Here is a 13559-nt window from a genome sequence, read left to right as displayed (position 1 = left end):
AGCCCAAAATACAGAGTGCAGTGGGAATAAAAGTCATGTAACTGATCTGATCTGAACTCACTGTGAAGTTGCAGGTTAAAGTGGAAATGGGTTGGACCACTACGGTACACAGCTAAAGACTGGTTTCAAATGTTTGTCATTTTCAAAGATAAGAACAAAAGATCATTATACAATGTTCAATACTTCTCAGCTAGTGTGATTGTGTTGAGGTTTTGATGCTCACTGCCTTTTTAACAAAACCATGACTTCTCTAAATTGTCATTAAGAGACTTTTTAGAGCAGCCTGATAATAAGGAATTATCATTAGATAATTGATTTCGGAGGTGTTGTGGGCCTAGTCGAATAATGTCCGTTTTGTCTGAGTTTAACATAAGGAAGAAATTCCCCACATGTGGAAGAGCCAATGATTCTGGAGGATAATTTGGAGGATTCCTGTTTTTGATCAAGTCTGCTATTATGATGAACATAAATATATACAGGAATAACCCCTTGAAGTCAAAACCCAGCAAAAAACCTATAAAGCCACATAGTTAAAGAGAGTTAAACCAGCATTACAAGCTACACACACAGATACTTTTTCTTTGGCAAACAAGATCTCAGTCATCCAACAAATGGTGAAACAGAGTAATTATCAAGTAATATCATGTCAAGAGATTTGATGGCAATAACTCATGAGCAACAACAATCTCAGCTCAGAAATGTGATAACACACAAGTGCAAAACCTCTCCAGTCTTTCAGGAACCTTTCACTTAAAGTGCATCGTCATAGTGTTAACAGAGTCAAGCCCAAAATACAGAGTGCAGTGGGAATAAAAGTCATGTAACTGATCTGATCTGAACTCACTGTGAAGTTGCAGGTTAAAGTGGAAATGGGTTGGACCACTACGGTACACAGCTAAAGACTGGTTTCAAATGTTGTCATTTTCAAAGATAAGAACAAAAGATCATTATACAATGTTCAATACTTCTCAGCTAGTGTGATTGTGTTGAGGTTTTGATGCTCACTGCCTTTTTAACAAAACCATGACTTCTCTAAATTGTCATTAAGAGACTTTTTAGAGCAGCCTGATAATAAGGAATTATCATTAGATAATTGATTTCGGAGGTGTTGTGGGCCTAGTCGAATAATGTCCGTTTTGTCTGAGTTTAACATAAGGAAGAAATTCCCCACATGGGGAAGAGCCAACGATCCTGGAGGATAATTTGGAGGATTCCTGTTTTTGATCAAGTCTGCTATTATGATGAACATAAATATATACAGGAATAACCCCTTGAAGTCAAAACCCAGCAAAAAACCTATAAAGCCACATAGTTAAAGAGACTTAAACCAGCATTACAAGCTACACACACAGATACTTTTTCTTTGGCAAACAAGATCTCAGTCACCCAACAAATGGTGAAACAGAGTAATTATCAAGTAATATCATGTCAAGAGATATGATGGCAATAACTCATGAGCAACAACAATCTCAGCTCAGAAATGTGATAACACACAAGTGCAAAACCTCTCCAGTCTTTCAGGAACCTTTCACTTAAAGTGCATCGTCATAGTGTAATCAGAGTCAAGCCCAAAATACAGAGTGCAGTGGGAATAAAAGTCATGTAACTGATCTGATCTGAACTCACTGTGCAGTTGCAGGTTAAAGTGGAAATGGGTTGGACCACTACGGTACACAGCTAAAGACTGGTTTCTAATGTTTGTCATTTTCAAAGATAAGAACAAAAGATCATTATGCAAAGTTCAATACTTCTCAGCTAGTGTGATTGTGTTGAGGTTTTGATGCTCACTGCCTTTTCAACAAAACCATGACTTCTCTAAATTGTCATTAATCAATTAATGTGAAAGGCCAACTCTGGGATTCAACCACAAACATTTATTGATTTAAGAACAGAATAAAACATTCTTAATACAGACTTTTAAAACATTCTTTTACAAGTTTTGAGCAATCACTACTTAAAGAAGTTGTGCTTTGTATAAACAGAATAAATGATAAGGGTGATGACCGTCACCTCAATTAAAGGCAAAAGCAGAGAACTTCAGTGAGGCTTTGATTCGCACGTATAGACGCTGGAATCAATTTCGATATATTTTGCTAGATGTGAATGAAAATCATGCATAACTTATGTGGAGCTACTACATAAGACATAATCAGCTAATGGATATATGACAATAATATATCATGGTCTCCTGTTGCTCCATACTGGTGAATGATCTGCTCAGAATCAGCTCATTATATAATGCAACAATTAATGGTTCAACAGTTTATGAATGCCATAAGTTAATGACATTCAGTAGATACAGGCTTGTCAGACCATTGAGAGATCAATACTGTATCAGTTCATGTTGTAGAATAGTAGATTTTTTAAAATTGATTTCGTACAGACACACAGACTTGTATAGTTGTATTTCTTTGTGTGTTCTTTTTGCTCTTTTGATAGTTGCCTTGTGTCTCTTTGTGGTTGTTTTGTCTCTCTTTCTCGTCATTTTGAATCTCTATATAGTTGGTTTCCCCCTTTTCCTAGTCATTTTGAGTCTCTTTGTGGTTGTTTTGTCTCTCTTTCTCATCATTTTGAATCTCTATATAGTTGGTTTGTCCCTTTTCCTAGTCATTTTGAGTCTCTTTGTGGCTGTTTTGCATCTCTTTGTAGATGTTTTGTTCTTGTTGTAGTCATTTTGTGTCTCTTTGTAGTTGTTTTATGTTTCTTTGTGGTCATTTTTAGTTTCTTCCTGGTTGGTACGTGTCTTTTTGAGTGACATTTTGTAGGTGTTCAATAGGCTGGTCTATGTTCAATAGGCTTGTTCAGTAATCGATCCAATGCGAGTCAGATCTTCGATTGTGTTGTCAGCGAGGCTCAGCCAGGACCCTGAACTCTTCGGGGGAATAGGTGAAGCCCATCACACCCTCCAAGCTGGGCATTTCTCCAGGGACAGGAGAGAAGGTGAAGCGTTGGAGGAGAGACGTAAAGAGAAGGAACAGCTCCATCCTGGCCAGGTGCTCCCCTATACACACACGTTTACCTGAGGGGAAACAGTCGACAGCAGCTTAAGGTTAAACCGCTAAACCACGTCTTACTATCAACTAACAACTACTGTATGTTGGTGATATGGTGTGTGATGGTAGCAATTCCTATGAGCCAAATAGAATGCTGCAGGAGCCCTAAAACCCTGAAATTAATTACTATTTTTGCACTTCCGGTTCCCTCGTTTCAAAGATTTTTTGAATGGGTTTTTGGTTAGATGCTTGAAATAAGGTCTGAGGTTAACACAAGCTTAAACGATTTTAAGGTTTTGAATTTTTAAGCTTTTGCAACTAGTTTGCCTTCACAGCCTTATTGTTTATACTCGCACTCATGTGACAGTGGTGTAGTTTCTAGTTAGCTTTTATCTTGCTGAAAAAAACGTGTAAGTATCATAAACGTTTGTGTTGCGACAGAGTTCATTTTCTGCAATCATCCAAAAGCCAATGGAAAAACAAAATCCCATTGGCTTTTTGTGCTATGCTAACTTCAGGGTTGGCCTATAAAAATGTGTCATCCCTGCAGTACAGTATCACTGAAGGTGTAATCGATCAAACCTGCTGAAAACGGTAGGAAGGCCTCTCTTCTGCGGAACTGGCCCTCAGAATCCAAGAAATGCTCGGGATTGAAGTTATCCGGAGTCGCCCACTCATTCTTATCAAACAGCACAGATGCGAGATTTGTGGTTATAGCTGTGCCCTGGAAAAGAAAATAAGCATGAGATGTTGATATCAGTCATGTATAAATAACTTGTCACAGCTTGTCATTTATATGTGGGTGAGCCTGGTAAATAGTCCTTTACTTTGGGTATTAAATATCCTCCCAGTGTAGTGTCTTTACTGGCCATTTTGGGGAATCCCAAGGGAACGATATTTCCCATCCTTTGAGTCTCATGGACGACGGCGTCGGTATAAGGCATTCTGGGCCTGTCGGCCACGGTGGGCTGACGAGACTGTCCGATCACTCGGTCTATCTCTGCCTGGACTTTCTCTGAGCAAGGAAGCAGAGCCACCGGACATTAGGCAACTTTGAAAAAAAAGCACAAAACCATGTATAATCCTCATGAGAATACTCTCGTGCTCAATGTGTTTGATACGATACGAACCCTGTATCTCTGGGTAGTGCATCATGTAGACGAGGGCCCAGCGTAAAGTGGTGGCACTTGATTCTGTACCAGCCTCAATCAGGTCGAGAGTACAAACCACCAGGCTTTCAATGTTGAAGCCAGCCTGGGGATCCTTCTCTTTCTGGAAAAGTTTCATCAACATCATACATTGTGCTGCGCTGTCAAATGCTATTATTTAACAGTCCTCGTTTACTGGATAGTGGACTTTCTTTCAAACAAATTTTACTCCTACTTTACCTGCAAATCATGCAAAAGTGTGTTAACATTAGCAGCGCCGTCTCAGCATGGCTCATTGGAACTCTTGGTTCATCAGCCGGTACAGATTCTGAGTCAGGCAGAACTTTGGGGATTTTGTCCTCCATCACCATGGTCAGACTGTGAGACTGGGCGCGAAAGGCCGCACCACCTCTCCAATGTAGGACCAAGACACACAGACTTTATAGTTGCTTAGCCTCTTTTTGCTGTTGTTTTCTGTCTCTTTGTAGTCGTTTTTGTCTTTTTGTAGCTAATTTTGTCTGTGGTTGTTTTGCCCCTTATTGTAGTCGTTTGTAGTTGTTTTCTGTCTCTTTGTGGTCATTTTGTGTCTCTTTGTAGTAGTTTTGTGTCTCTTTGTGGTAATGTGTCTCTCTGTGGTCATTTTGTGTCTCTTTGTAAGTACAAAGAGACACAAAACGACCACAAAGAGACACATTACCACAAAGAGACACAAAACTACTACAAAGAGACACAAAATGACCACAAAGAGACACAAACTAGTTTTGTGTCTCTTTGTGGTCATTTTGTGTCTCTTTGTAGTAGTTTTGTGTCTCTTTGTGGTCATATTGTGTCTCTTTGTAGTTGTTTTGTGTATCTTTGTGGTCATTTTGTGTCTCTTTGTAGTCGTTTTGTGTCTCTTTGTGGTAATGTGTCTCTTTGTAGTCATTTTGACTCTCGTAGTTGTTTTACTCTTTTTTACATTACATTACAGTCATTTAGCAGACGCTTTTATCCAAAGCGACTTACAATAAGTACAGTCATTTTACAGTCATTGTGAGTCACTTTGTGTCTCTCTTCACAAAGTGTGTTCGGATTAAGTGTCTGCACCACGGAAACAATGTAACCTTAGGTTTCGGTAACAAAACCACTTACTTAGGTTTAGGAGTAACTTTACAGTAACTCAACAACAACACTGTAGTCTCATGGATGAAAGTCCTGTGTTCTTTGACCCATCCACCTCCTCTTCCTCCTCTTCCTCCTGCCATTAGAAGTCTTTCTTGCTGTTCATACCACGTCACTAGCTCTGACTGATGCAGCTGCATCTATAGTTTTATATGGACACCTGCTGATTGTTTTAAGACAAATGTGAAAACTTTGTGAACCTATCCTTTGTCAGGATCCCACGGAGGGATCTTACCTTCTCCATCTCGGCCAAGTATACATCGATAAAATCACGAGGGTCCTCAGGGTTCCACTCCTCCTGGTGCTTCTCCACTTGCTTTTTCAGGAAAACCAGGATCTGCTTGTAGTTGTTGTGGATAGTCCGGTGAGGTCCTGGCAGGTGCTTCAGCAAGCCAGGAAACGCATCATACAGCTGTTGATGGGGACAAACTCAAGTTGTAGACCAACAGTTTGTTGGGTGATCACAACTTGATAGTTGAGACGGAGCAGGGAGTTACCTGAGCCACAGGAGAGCCGGCGAGCAGAATGGCCTCGTTGTCCAACTCCAGAACCTTTCGAAAGCTTTGATCACTGTATTCAAAGCGATGTCCGAAGAGCACGGACGAGATGATGTTACTCACTGCGGTCGTTATGATGTAGTGGGGGTTAAATGGTCTTCCTGGAAATGTGATGAAGTCAAGTGATGATGAACAGTATTCGGATGTAAATCCCGTGTACTAACAGATGAATCGAGCACTTGCCTTGTTCCTCTTTGAAAGCTTCACAGAGGAAGTTGGTTTCCACTTCGATGTATTTTTCCAGCGACCTCTGGCCCTCTCCAAAGTAGCGCAGGTGAGTGCTGGCAAACTTCCTCTGCTGCTTCCAAAGGTAACCGTTGCTCATAGCTATGCCTGTGGGGAATATGATCTCAAATCATTGTAAAGGCAAACAATGAACAGGTTTTAGAAGTCTATCCCTTCTGAGCACCATGTTGTCACTTCTTAATCTGGTGCTGTGGGGGAATTTGATGGAAAAGACGAAATATCAACACAATTCTACAAAGCCAACATTTGTCTCCAGAGTCAGCTGACTGAGCTATGATTTTGTTAAATCCTTCAACACCACATAAAGATGTTTTACCCTGGAGAAAGACATTTTTGGTACCACACAATCCCGCTCTCACTCACCAATCCCCTTGAAGGTTTCATGGAAGAGAGGGACAATAGGTCGATCGACGAAGCTGTCCAGCTTGTTAACAAGAGCCTCTTTGACCATCTTGTGGCCCGAAATGTACACCATCCTCTTGTTGCCTCTCCTCAAGCTGAACACTGGACCGTACTCCTGAGCAAGCTGCATTTAAAAAACAAAAACAAATAACTTTTCAAGAGAAGGAATGTATTCGTAAAATGCTTAAGAAGATGAGACGATTACGTAAACACTTTTCAGGGAACATCGCGCTGCAACCGCCGCTGGAAAAGTAGTCCCTCTGCTATTGATGCTCATAATCCTGCCGTTACTCTGAGGTGATGCACTTTGTCTCGTTTGATATATGTTCTCATGATTTTAGACTTATTTTCGATGTATTGACCTGCAGTTTCTCACTAATTATTTTGCGTGTTTTTAGCTTTTATGAATTGTTTCATGCTACTTTGAAAGCACACATACTCTATTTAAGTCCTGACACTTTTATAGCTTTTTATAACTGTAACCTTCGATCACTGATCTAAAGAAGCGTTGCATTATTTTGCTTAATGCCTTTATAGTAGTATAAAATAATAATAATACTAAACTAGTAATAGTTGGAGAAAATACATGCATATGAAGAAAGCACTTTTGAGTTACAGTCGTATGTGTTATGCCCCTCGGATATTAAAGATCAATCTTTCTCTACTCTTGAAAAATAAAGCGGTGCTGTGCACCTCACCTTCTCCATTGTTTTGAAGTCAACTCCTGTGAAGATATTTCCTAGAAAAGGCACCGCCCAGGGTCCGGGTGGAAAGCTGTGTGGCCTCCAGTTTCTGACCATGTTTGTCAGAAGTAACACTGCAAAACTGAACAACAGCCAGCCAGTAAAGTCCATACAGTCAAAAAGTGCTTGAAAAATCATGATGAATATGTTTCAAAAGGCCTCCCTGGAAAATCTGTTTGCTCCCACAAGCGGGATGGTGGTTTGTCTGGTGTTATCTGAGTGAAGAGGGGAGGAAGCTGGGGGGGAAAAAGAGGCCCACACAACAGCCTGTTACGTAACACTGGTGACCTCTCCTCAACTCTGAAGAGAAAAACAAGCCTGGAGCTTGAACTCGTCCAGCTGGGTTTATGCACATGCACTGTGTGCCACTGGTATTCCTTATCATTCTGCTAAAATAGTTATTAGTTACTAATCAGTCAGTGATTATCTACAAATACAGTATACATTCTGGACTTGTACACTGGGTGGATTTCTATGCATGTGTGTGCAACAGATGTCTTGAGTATACATCTCAAAATACAAGTTGCATTTGACTTAGTGTCAAAAGGTGCAGCAATAAAAGGATTCAGTCGTTACCAAGGTGGAAGTGACGTCTCACCTCCGCCTCATGATTTTACTTCTATACGTGTGAGGACCCTCAACAACGTAATGCTTTTCTATAGCCTCTAACCCTCACCTCAACTAATGCATTACTATGTATTCTTAAAGATTAAGGTGCCCAGTGGTATATAAAGTAGTGACAGTTAGCCCCACATTTACACGTATTCACTACGTATTAACGCAGCTATAGTTATAATCCACTGATTCATGGTTCTGTGTGGGGTGATTCTGCCAGTCATGCATAATCATGACTCGGTGTCTCATTATTAGGACTTAGTATCTCTTAATTAGGAGATACTATCGCGTAAGGATATGTAGAAATAATTATGAGATATAAAGTCATAACTATGAGATATAAAGTCATAAATATGAGATATAAAGTCATAATTATGAGATATAAAGTCATAATTATGATATAGTAAAACATTTTGAGAATGTTTCTCATTATAATGATGTTTATTTTTTTTCATCACAGCGGTGGAAATGGGCTTCCATATAAATATAAACTATCTTTTATGAATATGACTAAAACATGTTCCACTCTTGACCAAAACAAAACACAAAAAAAGACTTAAATGTGACTTTAAACTACAGTTTTCATGGAGCTACTAAGAATAAAAACTACATTCTATGTTTTGTGCTTTTATTTTGAAGGTCAGACACGCAAAAAAGGAAGCGTTATCTTGTTTCATTGTTTTCAATCATTTGTGAAACGCAAACATTCCGCCCACGTACTTGTACTGAGCTCTGACCGGTCGTGCTCGGGCAAAGTTAACACAAATAAACAAGTTAGCGTAGTTAAGCTCTCAAATGGAGACAATATACAATGTACTGGGCTTGGAGTGGATGGACGGCAAGAGTATTTTGATATTTCTGTGTGTTTTCCTGTTGTTGGCTGATGTTTTGAAGAACAGAGCTCCGCCAAACTTCCCCCCAGGACCCTGGGCTCTTCCTCTCATCGGTGACCTACATCGCATGGATCCCACCAGATTCCACCTGCAGATTGGAGAGGTATGTTAGAATTATGTCAGAGGTATGTTAGAGGTATGTTAGGTATGTCAGAGGTATGTTAGAATTATGTCAGAGGTATGTCAGAGGTATGTTAGGTATGTCAGAGGTATGTTAGAATTATGTCAGAGGTATGTCAGAGGTATGTTAGAGGTATGTTAGGTATGTCAGAGGTATGTTAGGTATGTCAGAGGTATGTTAGAGGTTTGAAACTTAAGTTACATAAACTAGTAACTTAAATTGTCAGATAACTGTTGTGGAGTACAAAGTACAATATGTCTCTCCTGACAGTAAAGTACAAGCACCTCAAAATAGTACTTCATGTACAATACTAGAGAGAATGTAATCATTAAATGAATGATAAATAATCATAATAATAAACTTTATTGATAAAGCACCTTTCAAAACACAGTTACACAGATTTACAATCAAACACGGCACATTTAATGCATAAAGAGAATAAAAGAAACATAATAAAATGCTGAGAGTAAAGCAAACAAATGAAATCACTGAAAAACAAATATTTAAAAAGAGGGTTTTCCTCATCTCCTCATGCAGGTAATTGATGAAGGCATCGCAAATTTCCAGATTAACGACCTGTCAATCACCCCGTAGCCCCACCCCTAAAGCATCCCCTGCTTTATGGTCTGTTTGACTCTAAATGGAGCATAATGTACTAAATGAACATCATGCTGTATTGAAGAAGACTTGAAACTAGAGATTGAGACCATAAACTCATGTTTACAATGTTTACTGAGGGAATAAATCAAGAGAGAAGTAGAGTCATTTTAGACTAGACTTCTATACAACCAGAGGAGTCGCCCCCTGGTGGCCACTAGAGAGAATGCAACTTTAAGGCACTTCAGGAGGAGAGAGATTGAAAGTTTAGGACTCTTCCACATTGGCTTCACTTTTCCGAATCAGAGGTTAGAGCATTATACCACGAAATAACCACAATGGAGTTTAGGATCGAAAGAGGAACACATGAATGCAACACTATAGTCAGTAATGTCTACTGTAGCCCGCTGTGGTTAAAGCTCGACTGGTTCTTTCGTCGTCAACATCCTCAGAAAGTAGGTCAACTCGGCGTTGAACCAAAACACCACCGGTCTGCTCCCTGTGTTCAGTTTGCACAGAAATATGGAAACATTTTCAGCCTTCGGCTCTTTGGTGGAAGGATCGTGATCCTCAATGGCTACAAGCTTGTGAGAGAGGCCCTGGTCCAACGAGGAGAGGACTACGTGGATCGCCCCTCCATACCGTTATTTGATGCAATAACGGGCAACAAAGGTAGCGATGCGTCGCATTTAGTTTAAAACGTTACTGGTAGTTATTATAATGATGACCATACTAGGCATGTTAGCAGTATTAGCATTCCTTTTTCAGGGGTAATGCTGTTTTGGTTTCCCCACAGGTCTGGTGATATCGAATGGCCACCAGTGGAAGCAGCAGAGGAGATTTGCTATCCGTACACTCCGAAACTTTGGTGTGGGCAAGAAGTCGCTGGAGCTGTCCATCCAGCAGGAGTGTCATTATCTCACTGAGGCGTTTGCCCTTCAGCAAGGCACTGAACAAATCATGTTTCTCCACAAGGCAGCACGCCTTTTTACAACTAAGCATTTTTATTTTCGTATGCCCCTGTGCAGGCGACGATGTGTCTTTGGGTTGTCTGTCCGTCTGTCCGTCCGTTCTTGAGGAAGTAATATATCAGGAACACGTTGGAAGGATTTCTTTCAAATTTTGCAAACATTTTTGGGCCATAATTCAAGAATTGTTATGCTAATTATCACAATTTCACGCAAAAAATAAAATAAAAAATCTTTATTTGTGTAGCACATTTGATACAGACTATGAAGCTCAAAGTGCACTAAATTTAAAAAAAAAACTAAAAACCTTGCTTTTACAAATGAAATAGATAAAAGTGGTGGGACTAAAGCTTGCAATTTGCACAAAATTTTTAAGTCTTATTTGAATAATTTTAACAAGACGAATAAATGTGTGTCTTATCTACATTTTCTCTTCATTTTACAGGCAAGCCTTTTGACGCCCAGCCACTGATGAACAAGTCCGTGTCCAACATCATCTGCTGCCTGGTGTTTGGGGATCGCTTCGAGTACTCTGACGAGCAGCACCAGTTCATTCTTCAGACCTTCACTGAGCTACTCTACTTAGAGGGAGGTTTTTGGGCACAGGTGAGCTCGCTTTGACCGATGCAGCGTGCAGTAATCTTTTCTTTTAAATCAGGTTTTGTGTAGGAGGGGCGACGGGAATAACATCCTCTTTCACAGCGTATATACAATTTTATATTGTGACATTGATTTTTTTTGACGAATGCAATTTTGCAGCCTCCACCTGTGTCTTCTGCCTTTTTAAATCATAGATAACCGTCTTCATGCCCTCTAGGTTTATAACGTTTTACCCTTGCTGATGAAGTGGCTTCCCGGACCTCACCAGAGGATCTTCTCTCTGACACAAACTCTGCTCGACTACATTCAAATAAAGGTCGAAGAGCACAGGGAAAGCTTTGACCCCTCCTCCTCGCCGAGAGACTACATCGACTGCTTCCTCGCGGAGATGGAAGAGGTGAGCGTTTCAACGTGTCTGCATAGAACATATTTTTTTAATAGAACATGTCCACTGATACGAGAAACTGTCTCTTGTGTTGTTGATAGAACAAGGACAAAGACTCTGGTTACGATTTCAAGAATCTGTGTTTTTGCACTTTGGATCTGTTTGGTGCTGGAACTGAAACTACTACGACTACTTTACACTGGGGACTGCTATACATGATCTACTACCCTCACATACAAGGTGTGTGTGTGTGTGTGTGTGTGTGTCCCAACCCATTCCTGCATGGTTTGTAAGTGACTTGACTTGACCCGGGGTCACCCACAGGTCAGGCCTGTGCTATCAGAGTAACGGTGTGTGGGATGTGGTGTTTCTCCGCTCAGTCATCTAAGCAGCACACAGACCCTCGTTCGTTTCCTGTTTTCAGAGAGAGTCCAGGCTGAGATAGACTCTGTGGTCGGTTCATCCAAGAAGCCCTGTATGACTGACAGAGAGAAGATGCCTTACACTGACGCGGTCATCCACGAAATCCAGAGGATGGCCAACATCCTTCCCCTCAATTTGGTCCGCATGGCGGTCAAGGACACCATGCTGGACAAGTACACATTCCCAAAGGTACACGATGCTCACACGAGAAAGTAATCAGAATTCATGTAGAAAATACATTTATTGATCACATCACGTCATCTTTATGCAGCCCAGTCATGCAGTTCAAATTTCTTTGGAGCACAGGAGTTCTGGTCCCGTGTTTGCTTAATTGTCGAGATTAAAAATACATTCCCTGAAAAAGTAGAGTTTCTGTTTTGATTGCTCGTTTTCGTCGATGACATTTCCTCAGGGCACCATCATCATGCCGACGCTGGTCTCGGTTCTACGTGACGAGTCCATGTGGGAAACTCCGCACACCTTCAACCCTCAACATTTTCTGGACCAGGACGGCAAATTCAGGAAGAGAGAAGCCTTCCTTCCTTTTTCAGCAGGTTAGTCAGGAGCTGCAACGCTCTAAAAGTCCGTAATATGTTGCTTCATCCTTAAAGGGCAAAGAGATACATAAGTAAACGAGACCATCAGCGAAAAGATGGACCTTTTTGTATACAGTATATTCTTTAAATGCCTGTAAATGGTGCCACCGGGTCAGAGTCAGATGAAATCATGCAGGTTCAGTCTGGAAACATCCGGCTTCATTGACTGACCGCCTTCTCGATTTTGTAATGATTTTCACCGAAAATCATTACAAAAATGAAAGTTCCTCACATCAGCTTCATTAAAAACAGACTCTTTAAATCTGATGAATCACTTTATTCAAATTGTCATAAAATGTGACAGACATTCAAAGCTTCATTCGAAAACCACATTTTTAAAAAGCCCTACCTCCATTAGTCATAGCTGGGTTAGGGTATCAGGTTGCATGTCTATTACTTGGTTGTTTCAGACTCTGAGCTGATGGTGAAGGTAAACATATAAACCGTGGTGCTGTTGTGCTCTCAGGTAAGCGTGTGTGTCTCGGGGAGCAGCTGGCCAGGATGGAGTTATTCCTCTTCTTCACCTCCCTCCTCCAGAGGTTTTCTTTTTCGCCGCCGGCCGGAGAGCAGCCCAGTCTGGAGTTCAAGCTAGGAGCCACTCTCTGTCCCAAACCGTACCGCCTCTGTGCCGCCCCACGATAGACCAACACCACCAACACCACGGATCAACGTGTCACTCTGCATATATCTTGCAATACATCGGTTTTACTATCATTTAGTAAAATGTGCACGTAGTTGTTTTTTTTCATCTCAATAAGCTTTTTAATAAGATTTTATGTTATAAATCTAACCTACTGTATTCAAATATACAATGAAATCCTTTACAGATTTTAAAAAGCATATCACAGTTCACACACAGTTTCAGTCATGAAGTTTATGTGACAAAAGAATGTTTCATCTATGTCTGATTAATATGAGAAAGCTCTTTACGTTGCAGAAAGTAGCACTTTGAGGTTTTTCCTCTTACATTGAACCTTTGTTTAATTTTTTTTGTAATGACATATAAAAACATCAAAGTTGAAGCTTGAGGTCTCCTTTCATGTGAACATGCACCTCAGCTCACGTCTGGGTTTTCCCTGTAGAGCTTTTGAAGTTAGAAATGGAAAATAAC

General features: G+C 40.5%; 2 protein-coding genes across 2 annotated transcripts; one reads left to right on the top strand and one right to left on the bottom strand.

Moving 5' to 3' along the window:
* Positions 1–1859: 1859 nt before the first annotated feature.
* Positions 1860–7487, bottom strand: LOC137866493 (cytochrome P450 2J2-like). The gene is made up of 9 exons (XM_068702442.1): positions 7206–7487; positions 6469–6631; positions 6039–6192; positions 5800–5956; positions 5538–5714; positions 4124–4265; positions 3821–4008; positions 3576–3717; positions 1860–3019 (listed from the first exon to the last, which is right to left on the bottom strand). The coding sequence occupies exons 1-9, from the start codon at positions 7386–7388 to the stop codon at positions 2844–2846; spliced, it is 1482 nt and encodes a 493-aa protein (XP_068558543.1). The 5' UTR covers positions 7389–7487; the 3' UTR covers positions 1860–2843.
* Positions 7488–8558: 1071 nt separating this feature from the next.
* LOC137866491 (cytochrome P450 2J4-like) lies at positions 8559–13470 on the top strand. Its single transcript, XM_068702440.1, has 9 exons — positions 8559–8861; positions 9986–10148; positions 10273–10422; positions 10890–11050; positions 11262–11441; positions 11531–11669; positions 11854–12041; positions 12265–12406; positions 12915–13470. The coding sequence occupies exons 1-9, from the start codon at positions 8661–8663 to the stop codon at positions 13088–13090; spliced, it is 1500 nt and encodes a 499-aa protein (XP_068558541.1). The 5' UTR covers positions 8559–8660; the 3' UTR covers positions 13091–13470.
* The last annotated feature ends 89 nt before the right edge of the window (positions 13471–13559 follow it).

Source organism: Cebidichthys violaceus, unplaced genomic scaffold (genome assembly GCF_023349555.1).
Source record: "Cebidichthys violaceus isolate CVI_PGR_0920_01 unplaced genomic scaffold, fCebVio1.0.p SCAF_84, whole genome shotgun sequence".
Classification (NCBI taxonomy): Eukaryota; Metazoa; Chordata; class Actinopteri; order Perciformes; family Stichaeidae; genus Cebidichthys; species Cebidichthys violaceus.
The sequence above is the reverse complement of the archived record's forward strand: the minus strand, read 5'-3'. Positions and strand labels throughout refer to the sequence as shown.